The 16196-nt window shown below is 37.5% G+C and overlaps 1 protein-coding gene across 1 annotated transcript in view; it reads left to right on the top strand.

Moving 5' to 3' along the window:
- LOC127416919 (tumor necrosis factor receptor superfamily member 19L-like) overlaps positions 1–15985 on the top strand; it is a 44943-nt gene extending 28958 nt beyond the window's left edge. The window contains exons 7-11 of the mRNA XM_051656520.1: positions 5392–5472; positions 5565–5643; positions 10178–10408; positions 10568–10738; positions 14516–15985. Of these exons, the coding sequence (XP_051512480.1) occupies positions 5392–5472; positions 5565–5643; positions 10178–10408; positions 10568–10738; positions 14516–14519 (566 nt within the window). The 3' untranslated portion in view covers positions 14520–15985. The remainder of the gene's footprint in view (positions 1–5391; positions 5473–5564; positions 5644–10177; positions 10409–10567; positions 10739–14515) is intronic.
- Positions 15986–16196: the final 211 nt, after the last annotated feature.

The raw sequence follows: 16196 nt of genomic DNA, 5'->3' as shown, positions 1-16196 counted from the left end.
AGAAGATGATTACGCAAGTGTTTCACTTTCAAGATCTAGAACGCACTTACACCTTGAGCTGCAGTATTTCAGTATTGTGTAACAGTAAGCTGATACGTTCTAATCGCTTATCTCAGATGTGAAATGAATCAGCAAGACTCTTACAGCATTTGATTATTACCTTGACATTGTTAGGATGGATGGATGGATGGATGGATGAGTGTCAAGGCGGGCGAAAGGATGGATGTATGGACGGACAGATAGATAGATAGATAGATAGGTAGGTATATACTGTATATTTGATCATTTCAAACCACTGTACATGTGTATGAGTATACTGTTCTAACAAATGGTCCTGGTCGATCAGAATAAAGCTGGGCTGCAGTGCGGATGTTTATTCTGATTGAATAAAGCAGAGTGCCGTTCTACTGTCCCCAGCTGCTTCACTGTGGAACTCTGGGAAAAAGCTGGTTACCATAGAGACCACTGTTTCTGACACAGTGAGCCTTCTGTGTCCAATAATAGAGGGAATTCGTCACAATAGAGATTTTTCAGGAACTGTCAGAGTTTTGCAGCAGTATGAAGACATTTTTGTTGTGATATTAATTATTTTATGTGATGCCAGTGACTCATAGTGAACTTCAGGTTTTTCTAACTCCTGTGGATTTTGCAAATAAGGAAAGAATCGTCACACTAAGCACAGCGGCTTCCTTGTGCTATTAAAAATCTACTCAACATAGCACTTAATTACAAGGATGACATCATGGCAGACCACATACACACCCACAGAACAGTTTAAAGGAATAGTTCACGCAAAAATGGCAAATCTCTCATCATTTACTCACCCCTACGCCGTCTCAAACTCGTACAACTTTATTTCTTCTGCGGAACACAAACTAAGATATTTTGATGGAGGTGTGATGTGAATAAATCAATACAAAATCAGTTAATGGGGACCAACACCGCCAAGCTCCAAAAAGGACATAAAGGCAGCTTAAAGATAATCCATACGACTCATTTGGTTACATTTTGGCCTGTTCTTATCCAAAACTGTTCCTATTGCTTCAGAAGACATAAATGGAACCAAATGATTTGTATGGATTACTTTTATGCTGCCTTATGTCCTTTTTTGAAGCTTGGAATTGTTGGACCCCATTGTAAATAATGAGAAAATTATTATATTAGGGTGAACTATTCCTTTATAGTAATGCTTGTGTTTCGAAGTAATATTTGACACAACCTTGGGTGAATCACACAAAAACTGGCAAGAACATGTTTGGGTAATATTTCACCCCAATAGCAAAAGAAAGAAAGTATTCAGACCCCTTCATTTTTTTCACGTTTTGTTAAGTTGCAGCCTTATGCTAAAATGCTTTAAATTATTTTATTTTTTTTATAATGACAAAGCAAAAAACAGATTTTTGATTGTTTTTGCAAATTTATAAAAAAGAATAAAATTGAAATATCAAATTGACATAAGTATTCAGACCCTTTGCTATGACACGTTAAATTTAGCTCAGGTGCATCCCATTTCTCTGGATCATCTTTGAGATGTTTATACACTTTGGTTAGACTCCACCTGTGGCAAATTAAATTGACATGATTTGGAAAGGCACACACCTGTCTATATAATGTCTCACAGCTGAAAATGCATATCAGAGCAAAAACCAAGCCATGATGTCAAAGGAACTGCCTGCAGAGCTCAGAGACAGGATTGTGTCGAGGCACAGATTTCGGCTGCATTGAAGGTTCCCAAGACCACAGTGGCCTCCATAATTCTTAAATGTAAGAAGTTTGGAACAACCAGGACTCTTCCTAGAGCTGGCTGCCCGGCCAACCTGAGCAATCAGGGGAGAAGGGCCTTGGTAAGAGAGGTGACCAAAAACCCAGTGGTGTTTGAGCTATAGAGATCATGTGTGGAGATAGGAGAAACTTGTAGAAGGACAACCACTGCAATACTCCACCGATCTGGGCTTTATGGCAGAGTGGCCAGACGGAAGCCTCTCCTCAGTGCAAGACACATGAAAGCCCGCTTGGAATTTGCAAAAAATTACCTAAAGGTAACTCTCAGACTGTGAGAAACAAGATTCTCTGGTCTGATGAAACGAAGATTGAACTGTTTGGCCTCAGTTCCAAGCACAAATACCATCCCAACGGTGAAGCATGGCGGTGGTAGCATCATGCTGTGGGGATGGTTTTCAGTGGCAGGAACTAGGGGAGTGGTCAGGGTTGAAGGAAAGCTGAACATAGCAAAATACATATATTTACTTAATGGAAACCTGGACACATGACCCCCCCCCAATCCACAGTCATGTTCCTCAAACCATTCCTGAACAATTTTTGCAGTGTGGCAGGGTGCATTATCTGAAAGAGGCCACTGCCATCAGAGAATACTGTTGCCATGAAGGGGTGTACATGGCCTGCAACAATATTTAGGTAGGTGGTACGTGTCAAATTAACATCCACATGAATGCCAGGACCCAAGGTTTCCCAGCAGTACATTGCCCAGAGCATCACACTGCCTCTGCCGGCCTGCCTTCTTCTCATGGTGCAACCTGCTGCCATCTCTTCCCTAGGTAAACGACGCACACGCACCTGGCCGTCCACATGATCTAAAAGAAACTGTGATTCATCAGACCAGACCACCTTCTTCCATTGCTCCATGGTCTAGTTCTGACGCTCACGTGCCCATTGTAGGTGCTTTCGGCAGTGGACAGGGGTCAGTATGGGCACTCTGACCGGTCTGTGGCGACTTAAATCGGCTGTTCGACAGCATTTAAATGACTGACTGAAGACGACGGAGGTGAAACAACAGACAGAAGTCCTAGAAAGAAACACATCCTTGTGACAGGATGCTCCACTAATCGTCCAACTACAAACTAGTAAGTTTAATATTTTTAGCTGTGGTGATTTTAAAGTGATGAATTAAAGATGCCACTTTTTGTAATGTTTAAGTGTGCATTTGTGTGTAGTTACTATCAGCTAATAAACTTTGAAAAGTTGCATCTTAAATCGTCCTCATTATTTAAATCATTGCTTCTGTACAAATTCACCGCATTCAACAATAAATGTAATTTTTTGTCATTATCGGACTTTAAATTGCCTGCTTTAAGCAATGTTCCCATTATTATGCATAGTCCAAAGGTTTGTTTGTAAGATGTTGTGGACAGTATTTAGAGTCTTCTGCTGATTCTTTATGTTGGGGTCTGACAGACAACGGATTGCTTTAATACACTGATGCAGAAGAAAAAACTGTTTGATGCCATGAACTACATGTTGCGCACCCACACTAATCTTACATTTACACAGTTTTGAAGCACTCTGTTTACACTTAAGCTGAGCTAGGGATGCGCAAAAATGGTGTTGTGCCCTAGATTGGAGCGTCTCTTATTACCTCTTATTTTTAATTTATTTATTTATTTATTTTATGTGTGTGTGTTAACCAGTTTTCTTATTATAGGGCTTCTCTTAGCGTCCACATAACCCCCAGAAATTCGTCCATTTAGACATTTAGATAATTGTTATATAATATGCATTTTTGCATCAGTGCTGTTGCATAATAAGCAAATTTGCAAATAATTGTAAAACCGGTAATCTAACCATCAAAAACTCACACCGTGGCATCCCTACATTGAATATATTTATTTATCTTTTTTATATATATACTGTATATGTAAGTATATTATGTCCAGACAGGATGAATGGAATTACTGTATTATTAATATACTGTAATATCAAATTAATTGTATTCCAAAGTTCAACTATCTGCTACAGTCTCTCTCTATATGTTCCCCTCTCTTATTTCAAGCAATATGATAGCATGGCGAAGTCCTTCATGTGGAATGGTAAACATCCCAGATTATATTTCAGTAAATTACATAGGCCGATTGACAAAGGTGGGCTAGGCCTACCCAAGAATTTGTTTTATTATTATGCATTCAGTCTCAGATATTTGGCTCACTGGTCACTTCCACCTGAGAGAGCCCCTCCCTGGTTTTGTATTGAACAGGAAGTTTTTGCCCCTATTTCGCCATTGCAAAGCCTTTCTATCAAACTAACCGGAGAAGTTAAGTTACACCCCGTTATCTTGCATTTGCACTCGGTATGGACAAAAGTGTCCAGAGTGTTTAATTCGGACATTTATTTATATGTTACATCAAGCATATGGCTGAACCCAAATTTATGTATTATTAAGTCCCCTTTCTGCTGGACAGAGTGGATTGTGAGGGGGGTTGATGCGCTCAGTGACCTATATGAGAGTGGAGTGTTTAGATCCTTTGAAAATATGGTTCAACATTTGGGGATTCCCAGGTCTCAGTTCTTTAGGTATTTATAGCTGCTCCACCTGCTCTGTTCTATTTTTGGGAGTAGCATACACCCCCCTAGAGCGGCGGATGCTTTGGGAGTGGTGATTGCTGCTTTTAGAAAAGGTCATGAGGCATCAGTGTATTACTCCCTGCTAATTCAGCGTCTGGGGGATGGAGCTTCGGCTTCTCTCAAGAGACTATGGGAGAAAGATTTAAACTTGGTATTGGAGGAGGGAGTGTCGGCTAGGATTCTAAAAACATCAAGTCTACATCTAGAGATGCAAAGGGGCACCTTATGCAATTTAAGATTTTACATCGATTCTATTGAACCCCCTCTAGATTGTATAGGCTTGGTCTTAAAGACATACCCACCTGATGGCAATGCCAATCAGAAGATGGGGACACAACCCATGTTTTTTGGTAGTGTGTTAAGATCCAAGAATTTTGGTTGAGGGTTCAGAGTTTTATGTGTGACGTATTGGGCACTCAAATTTCATTTTGCCCCAGACTCTGTATTTTAGGTGATTGGGCGGTAATTAATATAGGGGATAAGTACATAAAGAATTGGGTCTTGGCCAGTGTTACGATCAGCAGACGGGTTATTCTCAGGGGATGGAAGTCGGCTGGAGCGCCCTCATTTCAAGAGTGGTGCATGAAGATGGGCAGGGTAGCGGCATTTGAGGAGATGTCGTTTAGAAGGCTGGGCAATCTGGGGTTATTTGATCAGAAATGGGGCAGATATTTGGCCTTTTTGTAAGGCTTTTGCGGAGGGGCATTGGAGCGGGATCTCTAGTTTTAAATGTGTGTGCAATTTTATTGTTTTTTTGAAAGTATACTTTTTATGTTTTTTTTTTTTGTTTTTTTTTATGTGTGTGTTCTGTGTTTTTTTTTTTTTTTTTTATGTTTCTAAATATTTATGACCACTGGGGTGCGTGTTTTTGTCGGGTGGGGGGATGTTCAGGGGGGAAGGGTTTAATTTTATATACTTTGATTCCACATTTTCTGTTATGTTTATTTAATTTGTTGAATGGAATCAATAAAAATTGTTAATAATAAAAAAATATATATACTGTAATATAATACTGTTTTCTCTCTGTTTACTTAGGAAACCCTTGTCCGTATGTTATCGATGACCCCAATGAAGATACGATCAGCGTTCTGGTTCGACTCATCACAGAGAAGAAAGGTGTGTGATATTTCTTAAATCACTCCTCACATCACAGTGCCTGTGAAAGCACTGAGTCTCATAGAGTGTGTCTGTGTGTGTGTGTGTTAAAGAAAACGCAGCTGCTTTGGAAGAACTGTTGCTGGAATATGAGAATAAACAGATGGCTGTGAACAAAAGCTCATCTATCAAGTAAGAACACACGTTATCAGACACACAAACACATCAACCCTGATGTCAAAAAACTCACACTCAAACTTTTTGAAAACTCACACACAGGTCCCAGTTGACTTGGCTGCATATACAGTATTTGGGAGAGGTTGATAGTACATTATTGCTGGTTGTCACAGTAAAAAAAAAAAAAAAAAAATGATTTGATAAGAAATGGATTGAAATCTGTACATAATGACACTTTGTTTGTGACAGTGTTCTTTTAAAGCAAATAGGTTCACTTGGTGGCCATATTAGGCCACGTCCACACTAAAAGGTTTTTGTTTAAAAACGCATTGATTTTACTGCATTTACACCACTCATCCACACTAGATCTTGCAAAAACGCTTTAACTGCATACTTTAGAAAATGCATACGTTAGGAAACTGGAAACGGACAACAATGATATCATAATTTGTGCTTTGCTTTAGCTCAAATTAGCCTAAAAACATGTATTTTCATGTCTCTCCAGCTAATGCATTTGTGTAAATAAGGACTGTCATAAAAGACCAAAGGCAATTAAGATGATTTGTTCTTTTAATTTAAAGGCGAGATATACCTCTGCTATAGCCGGCAAGTTGCGTCGTGATATCTTCCATTCGGTTTTTACAAGTGGTCTGTCTCTGGTTATAAACAATCAACTGAGCATGTCATTTATTAGATTTATATTCATTCCAAGGTTTTAAAGTGTGAATCATCTAAATGAGATGATGTCACAGTTCACTATATGGAAACTGGGGATTGTTATGAGCTGGAATCATTTTATCTCCATCTATGATGAGTTAAACAAATGGTCAATTTTGAACTGAAACTCTGAAGCCAATTCGCTTCAATTCAATTGTGATACAGGAAACTTTCCAAGAGCTTGAATAAAGGTACATCTCGTTCTTGTAAACGCTTTTGCCATGATAGAGTATATTTCTTGTCTGACCACTAGGTGTCAGTTGCAGCATACTCACCTATAATTTAGAAGTGCTCTAGACCAGTGGTTCTCAACCAAGGGGCCGGGACCCACTAGGGGGCCTCAGCACACTTCCAAGAGGCCTCAAGTTGACTTAAAATAAGAAATATTAAAATAATTAAAATATTTCAACTTATTTAAAATGCTAAAAAAAATAATACTTTAAGATGTATGCTTAATACTTAAGACTCTTTCTGAAACTTCTAGAATCAAAAATTATCCATGATTAATTATTTTAATCAGACACGTCTAGTTTCGGCCGAGGGGGCCTTCAAATATTCTCTTGGACAGTGGGGGGCCTTGGAGTTAAAAAGGTTGAGAACCACTGCTCTAGACAGCTAAAGAAGAGTTGTTGTCAATAGACCTTTTTCACACTCTGGGTTTTGGAAGGTGGAAGTAAATGATTGCAGGGTAAACTTTGAGTGAATGGGAGACCACAGCAAATATTATTTTCACTTACTCATTTGCTCCAAGATCAAAAGAAAAATCCACTATTACATTTGAATGACTATAAAAAGAAAAAAATAGAGAGCGGTGGATTAAGACAGTCAGATGGGAGAAGATGCCAAATTTACTGTCACTCTCTCAGCAGCTGTAATCGAAAACCCCCTCGCAGCTGTGGTAATTTATTTTTATAACTAATTCCAGGATAATATAACACAAAGCATACTGTTATAAAATTACACTCAATATAAAAAAAATGATCAAAATAAAAAAGTTTGCTAGATTTACGCTGCTAAATAAACACGTCATCACAGTCTATGAAAAAGGCGCAGACCGAAGTTGGAATAAACACGAGTGAATTTAAACTGTTTCTTCATTGAGTTAAGAAACATTACAGCTTTCATGGAGAAATCAATATAGTGTTAGATGAGCTGATAGAGAGAGATAAAGTGCCAGTGTTAATTGGTTTACACCTGGTGTGAATCAGGCATATAAATCATCCAGAACGAAGTGCTTATTTTCAAACTGCTGCGTCACCGCTGTGAGGTGCTTCAAAGAACAATTGCGAGAGAAAGACCAAAAGAATTGGAAAGAACCTTTTATTTTGAAAGAAAGATGGCATAGCAGGTTATTAGGTCACGTCTACACTAATCCATTTTCGTTTGCAAACTCGTTTTCAGTTTCCTAAAGTCATCATTTTTCAAATTATGTAGTAACGGAGCGTTTTTGGAAACCTCCATTTTTAGTGGAGGAAAACGCCATTCCAGTTTGGATGAGAGGCGTCAATGTAGCATAATTAATGTGTTTTCAGACAGAGATTTATAAGTGTTGTCGTAGCCTTAGTATTAGTCTATTTTTGAGTAGCAAGACATTGGGCTTTCGGCATAAAGTTTGGTCAACACTGCAGCTTGTTCTGACCAAGAACCACCCAATTAGAAAGCAATAGACTGTCTGACTGAGATTTAAAGTGACCAACCACAGATTAATTTGTTTTTATGTGCCATTTAAGGGTGGTGTAATGGAGTTCAGGATGGGCAAGGAGGAGGTGCGAACCGGCAGAACAGTCAACATAACTTTAATAACATAAATGAACTTAAACAAACATAGACACACACACAGCAGCCGCGTGTGTCTCTCTCGAAATGGCGCATCTGGCTCGTCTTTATCCCCCTCCCGGCTGATTACGACAATTCAGCGCCGGGCATGAATCCTCACGGCCTGGCCACGCCCTCCTACTTGTCACAGGTGGATTTATCAGAAATAGATTATACAACAATAAAAGACCAGCATGGATAAAATGATTCAACTAATTTGTACAATGGAAGAAGCCAAACTATTCTGCTGACAAAGCCTGTATTTATACAATGGGCGGCGTAATTTAAAACAAAACTGTTGAGGGAAATAAATGAATGAAGAACGTCATGTTCAAACGACACCTAAGATTAGTTTTATGAATGCTCTTTGACTAGCCGAGTTCTCCTTGATGAATTTTAGCAGTGAGCGTGAACAGGAAAAATATCACCAAACGAACAACTTCGCAGAACAAAAACGTGCATTTCCTAATCATTTTCAGGCGAACTAATAGAAGCCAGTTCGCCCAGTATGTATAAATTAGCCTTCAGTATCTGCAAATGGTTGTACAGAAAAAAACTTAAAAAATAGTGGAAAATCTGTGCAGACATTGTGATCAAAATTTCTGTCCACCCAAAAGTAATAAGCACTGATTATTTAAAGGAACAGTTCACCCAAAAATGAAACTTTTCTCATCATTTACTCACCGTCATGCTATCCCAGATGCGTATGACTTACAGACTTACTTCTGCAGAACACAAATTAAGATATTTAGAAGAATGTTTCAGCTCCGTAGGTCCATACAATGTAATTCAACAGGGTCTAAAACTTTGAAGCTTAAAAAGCACATAAAGGCAGCAGAAAAGTAATCCATAAGACTCCAGTGGTTTAATCCATGTCCTCAGAAGAGATATGATAGGTGTGGGTTAGAAACATATCAACATTTAAGTACTTTTATTTTTTACAATAAATCTCCACTTTCAAACAGCCCTGCTAAGCGTTCTTCTCTCCTTTTGTTTTTGGAACATTCTTTGTGCATATCACCAACTACTGGGCAGGGACGCAAATTTATAGTATAAAAGGACTTAAACATTGATCTGTTTCTCACCCACACCTATCATATCATTTCTCAAGACATTGATTTAACCACTGGAGTCTTGGATTACTTCTATGCTGCCTTTATATGCTTTTTTGAGATTCAAAGTTTTGGACCCTGTTGACTTGCATTGTATTGACCAACAGAGTTGAGATATTCTTCTAAATATCTTTGTGTTCTGCAGAAAAAAGAAAGACATACACATCTGGGATGGCACGAGGGTGAGAAAATCATGAGAGAATTTTCATTTTTGGGTGAACTATTCCTTTAACAGTTAAATAAATATTCAGTCTTGACATCCACTGTCCACGCCCCTTCCCATCCAGAGCCCCTCCCTCCCAAAGTTCCATTGTGATTATATCAGGAGCTGCTGAGCTCGTGGCAGTTATTTACAGCAGATCTCTTGGCCTGCAGAAAAGGTTCTGGAATTAAAAAGGATCTTTTGATCTAAGCGCTAGCACATTGTGTTATTTCAGCTGGCATTATTTGATGATGGTAGCAAACTGGGCTGTGTGCCAGTACTGTTTCAACTGTGTTAAGCAGAGGTCACTGTCCGAGTGACGTCAAAGTAAACTGGCAAGGGAGGAACTCTTGACTGTTACGATGTGTTTGACATTATAAAATTGTTAGCTTAGCTATTATTCTGAAATCTGATTGGATGAGTCACGTTTAAAGCAGGTAAATAGCAAGTATATGCACACCTGTGAACACACATTAGTTGAATTCTTAATGAAGATTCCAGGCTTGTCTAAAGTGGCCCCAAAATCTATTTGAACACTTAAGCCACTCTTATAAATGTGTTAATGTCATTAGGGAGAATGTTTGCTACTGTCACCATTCACTTTCATCGCATCTGTTTTCCATACAATGAAAGTAAATGGTGACTGAGGCTAACATTCAGCCTACATGATACCAAATATCAGTAGTAAATGTTTTTCTTTCAGGTTTCCAGCTCTTCCTCATTTCTCACAGTTCCGCTCATTGCCACGGCTGTGTACCCATCAGCATCATTTGCACACTATAAACGGGCTGGCATCTCGCTCTGGGCTCTGCTGTTCCCGCTGCAGCCAGAAGAAATGGCCCGAACTGCTGCTGCCCTCCGATACTCACAAAGACCCCACTAACCTGGTCAAGAGCCCCTTGCCCGGAGATGTCACTATACTGTCTGTTGGAAGGTGAGCATTATGTATATAATGTATAATTATAAAAATAAAAAAAAGTAAGTCTTAATTAAAACTGCCCATCCTTTTTCCCTACTGAATATTTCATGTCTCATTCTTTCAGCTCTCCAAGTGCACCTTCTAAACTTTGTGTCACCCATGTGTGCATTGCAGGTTCCAAGTTGCTCAGATCCCGGAAATTAAGTCTGCTTCCAAGGAAGTGACCCGGCTGGAATCGAGCGATACGGACTCTGTGGACAGTGGCCACACTGACTTCGTGGAAGACAGGTCCCTGCTGGGTGTGTCGTCTTCCTGTAACTCCGCCTCCTCAAAGGCAGACAGAAGGTGAGTCACTAAATATACGGAAAAGAAACGTTCCGTCAAATATGGTCAGGGCTGAGATTTCTTTTTTATGTTACATACTGTTGGCTTTGTTTTTTGTTTTACTGTAGTTTCTTCTTCCAGTGGTGTTGGCCTAAATATCATTGTTTAAAACCATGTGTAAAATCATCATAGGAAGTCTAAAGCATTTGTTAGCAGTAAATGAAAGCCCAAAACTCAGAATTCCCACTACATGTGTAGAGGTGACGTTCAGTTCATTTAGCGCTTATTTCTTTAGTCAGTGTTACTGTTTTGAGTGTTAATTATTAAAGGTGCACAGCCACTTTACTTTCGCCATTCGACTGAACTATGTTTATATATATATTTGTTTATATATATTTGTTTTTTTTCCTGCACTAACTGGTCATTTGTATGGATTCATGTTTAATCTATTAGAGTGAATCTATTTGACCCCGTTTACAACTGGTATTAAGATGTGTCTCAGGTGATCCAATCACATGTGGTCAGGTGAGACACATCACTGTTTACACCTAGTCATTTAAGTGCATCTCCTGTGACCACTTGTGATCGGATTTGGAGGGGAGGGACTCTGTTTCATACAGACTGATGTATGTCATCATACAACTGATGACATACATCAATCACTATATCAGTGTTTTACTGCATGATATTAAACCACAAAAAAAGTCAGTAAAGACAAAGAAAGCACAAAAAAAGGCACACTATTTCTCACAGATGCAGCTGAAATTTATTCTAAGCATAAAAGCAACATTTCGAGCAGAATTGTCCATTATTTTAGTGGATTACCTGTATTAATCTAATATATATATATATATATATATATATATATATATGTACTGTATATATACAGTATATATATATATATAGCGATCAGTCACAACATTATTTAGAGATTGTTGTGTGTGAAAATCCCAGGAGATCAGCAGTTACAGAAATACTCAAACCAGCCCGTCTAGCACCAACAATCATCCATGTGATTATATAATTAGCCAATTGTGTGCAATACATAAAATCATGCAGATACGGGTCAGGAGCTTCAGTTAATGTTTACATCAACCATCAGAATAGGGAAAAAATGTGATCTCAGTTATTTGGACCGTGGCATGATTGTTGGTGCCAGATGGGCTGGTTTGAGTATTTCTGTAACTGCTGATCTCCTGGGATTTTCACACACAACAGTCTTTAGAATTTACTCCGAATGGTGCCAAAAACAAAAAACATCCAGTGAGCAGCAGTTCTGTGGACGGAAACACCTTGTTGATGAGAGAGGTCAACAGAGAATGGCCAGACTGGTTCGAACTGACAAAGTCTACAGTAACTCAGATAACCACTCTGTACAATTGTGATGAGAAGAATACTATTCTGAGATGTGGGTTGGCACGAGGGGGACCTACACAATATTAGGCAGGTGGTTTTAATGTTGTGGCTGATCGGTGTATGTACTGTGTGTGTGTGTGTGTGTGTGTGTGTGTGTGTGTGTGGTGTGTGTGTGTGTGTGTGTGTGTGTGTGTGTGTCTGTGTGTCTGTGTGAATCATTTGAGTGAATTGAATGCTATTCATTTTTTGCTTTATATATTAGCTTGCTAGTCTTTAAAACATGTCCTAAAAGGAATTTACAGACGAAAAGACACTGTAAGAAAATAAATGGAATTCATGTAAAAGGAATGTTCCGGGTTCAATACAAGTTAAGCTCAATCAACAGCATTTGTGGCATAATGTTGATAACCACAAAAATTCGGCTCGTCCCTCCTTTTCTTTAAAAAAAAAAAAGCAAAAAAAGCAAAAATGGAGGTTACAGTGAGGCACTTTCAATGAAAGTGAATGGGGCCAATGTTTGGAGGGTTTAAAGGCAGAAATGTGAATCTTATAATTTTATAAAAGCACTTACACTACCGGTCAAAAGTTTTGAAACACTTACTCATTCTTTATTATATGTATGTATATATATATATTATATATTCACATTTTAGAATAATAGTAAAGTCATCAAAACTATGGAATAACATAAATGGAACTATGGGAATTATGTTGTGACTAAACAAAATCCAAAATAAATCAAAACTGTGTTACATTTTAGCATCTTCAAAGTAGTCACCCTTTGCCTAGAATTTGCAGACATGTACTCTTGACATTTTCTCAACCAACTTCTTGAGGTATCACCCTGGGATGCAGAAGGCTAATGGCTTCACATTGTATGTGGCTATTAAAATGCTACTTGGTTTTTCACACAAATACCTCAAGGCTTCCCTCCACTATTCATCTTTACAGCTGTTCTTGACATTTTAACCCTCAGTGAGCCCATGATATTTATAAATGACAACAAACAATTGCTTTTCACTTTCATTATGTCACATGAGCTCTGTTTTATTCTATCCTAGTTTTATTTTGTGAAATGAAAATTGGGTTGTGATTTGGTTGCCAAGGCACATTTTTGAAGGTAAACAACAACACGGTAGGCATATAAGTGTTTTGAATATGTAAAACACATGTAATGTGAAATAATTAAACATATTAGCATACAAAATGATGTGTCATATAATGACTAAGGTAGATCATGGAATACATGTACTTAGTGCATAGCATGGTCTATACAATAAAATACAATACAATTTTATTTCTATAGCACATTTAAAAACAAATTTAGTTGACCAAAGTGCTTTCTAGAATAATAAAAAACATATAAGAACATAAAATCAAAAACATAATACATTCAAAAGACTCATCAACACCATTGTCATTGCTCTGCTTCAAAAGCCCCCCCCCCAAAAAAGTTATAAGACGAAATTTAAAAGTCAGTATAGTTGGTGAGGATCTAATAGTTATAGGAAGACAGTTCCAAAGATTAGATTACATTCATTCAGTCCAAATATGATTTTCATTGATTGATGTGCTTTATTTATTGTTGATGAACCTAATAAATGAATTTATCAAATGTGATTGTCAGTGAACAATCAACTGCAAAGGGGTTTACTGTCCATTTTGGACACCTAGATATAATAGGCCTTTGATTAAAAATAAAAATAGTCCATCGATCGTCATGTGTTAAATGCCGTGTGCCAAACTTAACAAAAATGGTAATGTTCACAGTAGCATACTGCCATTGTACTGTCTCTTTCTGCTGTATATAGATATGGCAGAAATAGTAAGAGTAATGTAATAATATGCTTTTCCGCACATAGCAATTTATTTGTGGAGTTACTTGAACTTGAACGTGTCAGCTGATTTATTTTTTTTTAAACGTATTTCATTATGCGACTCATAGAGGATTAAGTGTGTTTGTCTGGTGCTTCACAGATGAATGTCATGACAAATGTGATGATCTTTTTTGGTGATATGCTGCCCTCCCCTCAACCTTTTCATGTTCTGTAAAGGATGAAATGTTTTTCCACTGGTTCTGTGAACTCATGCTGATCCAATCAGAATGAAAAGAAAGTGTCTTGCGCCCTCTAGTGCCTGGAAAAGTTAGTGCAAATGTGTCAAATGTATAGTTCTGTCATCATTAACATCATTTACAAAAGATGTTAGGCAGAGTGTAAGCCTCATTCACCTTCATTGCATTTATTTTCCACACAATGAAAGTTAATGGTGACTGAGACCTAACATTCTGTCTAACATCTCTCTTTGTGTTCCACAGAAGAAAGTAAGTCATATGGGTTTGGAACAAAATGAGGTTGAATAAATGCTGACAGATTTTCCTTTTTTGCGTCTTTATTGTGTAGTAAAAATGTTAACTTCACTCTCCCTCTTTCTTTGTCTCAGATGAACATATGAAAGAGTAGAGGAGGACATCCATTGAAGTGACACTACCTTCTTGTGGATGACATCATCAGTAGTGGACACATCAGGGCAGATATGTTCCGGTGATGTCAGTATTCATGCCCTTGAGGAGCCTTGGAATTCAAGACCTTAGGAAACATTTGTATTTATTGCATAAGTCATAGAACTATTTTAATTTATTTAAAAAAAATGAAATCTCTGTCTTTGCTATCAGATAATAAGAGACAGTAGGGCATTTACCATGTAAGGAGTCAAATTGGTGCTTCCATGAGAAACTAAAGAGGGCTTAAGTATGGCCTTGTCCACTAAGTTGCACAAAGCCGCTGCTGACAGAAGCTGCCTTTTCACTGATGCAAATTACTCAATTCAACCCCTTTCGGCAGTAATAATGAACTTTCAATGAGTTTGCGAAGCCGCCTTTTCACCCGTACAGACCTGCAATGTTTGTGTTTGCTTCTCTAGTGAAGGAGCATGACAGCAAGAGCATTACTGTCCGTTTATTGACCAGTGTTGGGGGAATGAATAATGAATTAATGAATTAATGACTGCCAACACTTTTGGAAGGATTGCCCAAGGTGTGTTAAACAGTGTAATTCATTATTTCTGAATTATTTCTTAATAATTCTGTCCACTGAGCAAGCATTAGTATAAAGTTTCACAAGAAACATTTATAGTTTTAACTGGAATACATCTCATCCGGTTGTGTCACACAATATTTCATCACATCCAAAGTTCTAATCAGATCTGAAAAATCAAAAAACAAGTAGATCAGATGACTTGCAGTCTATTGTCTGGCATTTGTCATTAGCAGTGAAAAGGTGGTTTGACACATTGAACAAACAAACAGCACTCAGACAATGACACATAGTTTGAAAACATTAACAAGTATTATGAGAAACTCTGTAAGACTGATCTACATGTCTGTCATTTTTTTAAGTATTGTTTTGTTAGCATTTTATTTTTTTTATTTTTTATTTTTAAGGATTTTATATGGGTTGTATATGTACAATCATGGTCAAAGGTTTGCAAACACATTGTTTTGTTACAATAAAAAAATATCCTAAAATATCTGAAACAGTCTTTAATTTCATATGCATAATTTCACAAGTTGATGTCCATGAGCATTTTTAAATCAAGATTTTAGGTGAAAATTGCTATGTATAGGGGAAAGTGTATATTTTAGGTACTGATCAGCATTTTTTGCCTTTACTTGATCATTTGCAATGGTCCTGCAGTGTGTAAAACTTTTTAAATTACGTACATTTTGCTTTTTTAATTGTTCATTGTTAAATAAAAAATTTTAAAGTACAAATATACAATCATAATAATTATCATTATAACTGTGTGCATATATTAATTACTAAAAAAAATTGCAATTTACTGTTTAAAATAGTTTTAGATGGAGTAGACACTAAAGTATGTGGTGTCTAAAATTCTGAGACCAAAAGTGAAAATGCCTTTATTTTGCATTGTTCTAATTTAAAGCTGTAATTTCTGTGCCACTGAACGGAATTGCAAAAATAAACTGATTTCTGAATAAAAGTATTTTAACACTTCATTTTCACACTTCAGCTTTAATACAAAATGTTTTATTGTGAATTATATTGTCAGCATAACAATTTGAGTCTTAACAATGTGGTCTCAAGGTTTTTGGATCGCACTG

The sequence above is a fragment of the Myxocyprinus asiaticus genome, chromosome 26 (assembly GCF_019703515.2).
Source record: "Myxocyprinus asiaticus isolate MX2 ecotype Aquarium Trade chromosome 26, UBuf_Myxa_2, whole genome shotgun sequence".
Taxonomy (NCBI): Eukaryota; Metazoa; Chordata; class Actinopteri; order Cypriniformes; family Catostomidae; genus Myxocyprinus; species Myxocyprinus asiaticus.
The sequence above is the reverse complement of the archived record's forward strand: the minus strand, read 5'-3'. Positions and strand labels throughout refer to the sequence as shown.